The sequence below is a fragment of the Gossypium hirsutum genome, chromosome D07 (assembly GCF_007990345.1).
Source record: "Gossypium hirsutum isolate 1008001.06 chromosome D07, Gossypium_hirsutum_v2.1, whole genome shotgun sequence".
NCBI classification, from domain to species: domain Eukaryota; kingdom Viridiplantae; phylum Streptophyta; class Magnoliopsida; order Malvales; family Malvaceae; genus Gossypium; species Gossypium hirsutum.
Genome location: NC_053443.1, coordinates 47,759,309 through 47,763,001, shown reverse-complemented (window position 1 = coordinate 47,763,001; position 3,693 = coordinate 47,759,309). Strand labels below are relative to the sequence as shown.

The following is a 3,693-nucleotide window of genomic DNA, read 5'->3' as shown; positions in this document are numbered from 1 at the left end:
ACTCTTAAAGTAACTCAGAATCAAATCAAGACTGATTTGAAACTTAAAAAAAAAAATTGAAGTAAAATGAAAACAGGTTCCCATTTGCTATCATATCTTAGCATGTGACTTTTTGTAGTTTTATTATATTTGTGAACATCTAATATATTATATTTTATGTTAATGTAATAGTAAGAGATTCTTTTAAATGAATATTTTGGTTGACATTAAATGTTGTGTTTAATTTTTTAACTCTCTATCCATTTCCCTTATAAAAGAAACTTATATATTTTATAAGAAAAATTATTTATCAACAAATTTATATTTAGCATGTAAAGTTTGTTTTATATACAAATCATATCAAGTTATATATATTTTTTATTTTTAATATCAATAAAATCTTAAAATTATGAAAATAAGGAAGTTTAATATAAGATTTAATCCTTTTTAATTAATCAAATTTATTGTTTATTTCATAAGAATAAATTTATTTATTCATTTAAGGATAGTAAAAATTATAAGTTTGAAAATATAAAATTTTAATATAAACATTAATTCTTTATTTATTATCACATAAATTTACAAAAAAAATGTTTTAAAAAATTAAAATTATAATATTTTAATAAAATTAAAGTTTAGATAAATATTATTAATAGAAAAAAATGAAATTTTAAAAATTTTATGAAATAGTAATAAAAATAAAATGATATATTAAAATTAAAATTTTTATTTATTTAAAATTAATTTATCTAAAACATATATGATTAGAATTAAAAGTATGAGGTAAATTTTATTTATAATAAAATAATTTACCAATGAAAATTAGAAGTTTTGAACAATTAGATGGGCTTTCGGCTAGAAATCAATAACCAAAAGTTCAGAACTTATTGGCCCAAGCACACTAAATAAAAAAAGATAAAAATTGGCCCATGCAGGTCTCGAACCTGCGACCTTCGCGTTATTAGCACGACGCTCTAACCAGCTGAGCTAATAGGCCTCCGACGATCAATAAAATAGTTAATAGTATTTTTTTAAAAAAAGGAAGGACATTTCAAAACTGCAGGGTGACCGATTGAATCGATAAGGTTTAAGATATCTGAACAGAAGAAACGTACGAATAATGGAACACATAACAGCAAGCGAAGTTGCAGGCTTTGGAGTTGGCACTTTGTTACTATGTGCTACAATTGCTGCCCCCAAAGTTGATGCTTTCATTTCTGCTTCTCAGAGAAGGTAATTGCAACTTTTTTAAACCCATTTCTTTTTGCTGTGTTTCCAAGTTTGAATCATTTTTTTTCTTTTTCTTTTTTGAGTTTGTGAGTAAAACTCAGTTTTTTTTTTACAAGTTTTGAAACTTCGAAAAAGTTAACATTTTTGTTACTGGGTATGAGTAAAATTTGGTAATTTGATTGTTAGTTTGGTTGATGAATTCTCAGTTGTGATACCTTAAGTTATTTTGATTTAGCTGTTGTTGTTGTTCACTTTGTTGGTTTACACTTGGATGTCCTTTGGACATTAGGAAAGCTATCATTGTACTTTAATTCAATTTAAAATTGCAATGCCTTGTATATTAGGATTGATTTTAATTGTGGGGTTATTTTGATTCTTTATAAAATGATTGCCATATCTTCATGTTTGATTTCTGTTCTTTGTGATTGATTCTATCTCAAACAAATGCACTGCCTTACCTAGAGTTATGTGAAAATATCTCCCCATCCACAAAATTCTTGTGGTGTAAGCTATTCTTAGGTAACAAAAGAAAATGGCATCTGTGTGGAGTTGTTGACCAATGTCTTTTATTGTCTTTTACTCATGTTGTACTAGGATTTATCCTAGTTGGTTCATGCGGTAACTTTGAAGAGGTAATGTTTAGCAGGTTTAGAGGTCAAATTCTGAAATCCGCAATACCTTCCCCTATCTCCAAGTTATGATCTCCTTTGGAACAAAAAAAGGAAATGGCCCTGAAGTACTAGACTAAATTTAAGTATAATGCTTTTGGAATCATCAGCTTGGCTTTCCTCTTTGTGATGTAGTTATCTTGCTGTAGTACTTATAGTTCACTTATTTTAGGAAAACTTGGATGCCTAGAATGGAATGCATATAAAGGTTGCCTTTTTGGTTTTTTTGAGGATAAACTTAAGGATTAAGCTAGGAATGGCTTAGGGCAAAAAGGGGTGAAGGTCTAGAATCATTGTCAAGTGAATGAATTAAGTCTATCTCTTTCTAAACCAAGTTGCACATCAACTTTATTGTATTAAGGTAGGTAATATGTCTTATCCAATATCATGAGGTTCCCAACTTTTATTCAACTTTGCTAGGAAAAAGAGAACTGCCAGGATATATTTCATTGACTGATGTGATCTACACGGTTGCACAAGCTGATATTTAACTTTGTAAACTTGCAGTTCATTGGGCTTGTGCAAGAGATGTGGTGATCTACGGATGATAGCATGCTCAAGATGCAGAGGAACTGGATTAATCAAAGCAAATGGGTCATTCAGTTTCAACCTAATTGATAGTCTGTATCAGTCTGAGGAGATTAAGGTAAAATCTGTTGGATGTACAAAATGTCAAGCTAGGGGTCACTTCAGTTGTCCTGATTGCTCTAATACATCTACTAGTTGATTCTCGATCATGCCATGGAAGACATTTTTACTCTTATGCTCGTGTTTTTAAGATATGATCATTAGCTGTCTTCCTAAAGCCATTGTATTTAGAACTTTTTTGGTCCTAATACACTGGATTTTGTAAATCCACTTATAGGAGGTGGAGATTTGTGACAGTGACCTCAACTTGTACTGGTGCTATTTATCAATCACATAGTTATAATGATGTCTTATGAATCCTGCTGCTTTTATATGGATATGTGTTAAGACATTGGTGTCAGAGTTGGATGTCATATATGGATATGCCCGACACAGGCACGTCCGATTTTTTTCTATGTTTCCATATATTTAGAGGGTCATGCTTCTATACTTATGTCCAAAAATATGTTAAACCCTGTTGTTGGGCACAAATATTTTAAGGACACCGAAGAGCCTGAGGCTTGAATGCACTTGTAGGTGTAGATTTGTGAAAGTGGCTTTTATTTATGTGTTTCATTATTTATACCAATGTTATGATGAATGTCTTATATTTCCTGGTGGCAATGTTTAAGGATTGTGACAGACAAGGAAAGCTTGTTTAATTGTATTCAAGTCCACTAAAGTAAAGCTGCGGAACCATTCCTTTTTGCTTAATGCCTTCTCCATCTGCTAACCTCTGGAATTGATAATTAACCATTTTCTGCTATATATATATATATTACTATTTTCTTGCTTGGCACCATTTCTAAGCATGCTATGACTAGTTCACCATCAGAGTATAGAAACTTGAAATTCTTAACGTGTAAATAAATAATGTTTTGTCATGCATACTGCACCTTGCTAGGGTATAATCGAGCCAAGCTCAAGTTCAACTTGAAATTCAAGGCTTAAAGCATTGCACTAGTTTGATCAAGTTTTAATGATAGAAGTTCATGTTCAACAATAATTTAATTGAATTCGAGTTTTTTTTTTAGTTGAATCTGAGTAGCTAGCAAGTAGTGTCTCATTTACACACTAGTACTCTTTTAAAACCTCTTGCCAATACCTAAACCAAACTCAAAGTTTTTCTTCTTTTTTTCCGTAGTCAAATTTGTATTCACTACTAGTGCTCTTTGAATATACTTTTTGG

At 30.4% G+C, this 3,693-nt stretch overlaps 1 protein-coding gene and 1 non-coding gene across 2 annotated transcripts; one reads left to right on the top strand and one right to left on the bottom strand.

Annotated features, from left to right (window-relative positions):
* Positions 1-902: 902 nt before the first annotated feature.
* On the bottom strand, positions 903-976 carry TRNAI-AAU (transfer RNA isoleucine (anticodon AAU)). Its single transcript has one exon. It is a non-coding gene; the product is annotated as a tRNA-Ile (tRNA).
* LOC121219503 (uncharacterized) lies at positions 922-2,822 on the top strand. The gene is made up of 2 exons (XM_041097773.1): positions 922-1,212; positions 2,385-2,822. The coding sequence occupies exons 1-2, from the start codon at positions 1,100-1,102 to the stop codon at positions 2,602-2,604; spliced, it is 333 nt and encodes a 110-aa protein (XP_040953707.1). The 5' UTR covers positions 922-1,099; the 3' UTR covers positions 2,605-2,822.
* Positions 2,823-3,693: the final 871 nt, after the last annotated feature.

What these genes read in the sequence shown, in the direction of transcription:
- LOC121219503 (XM_041097773.1), top strand. Translation starts at nt 1,100, where the DNA reads ATGGAACACATAACAGCAAGCGAAGTTGCAGGCTTTGGAGTTGGCACT. An exon ending in ATTTCTGCTTCTCAGAGAAG is followed by an intron (nt 1,213 to 2,384) that starts GTAATTGCAACT and finishes GTAAACTTGCAG; the next exon opens with TTCATTGGGCTTGTGCAAGA.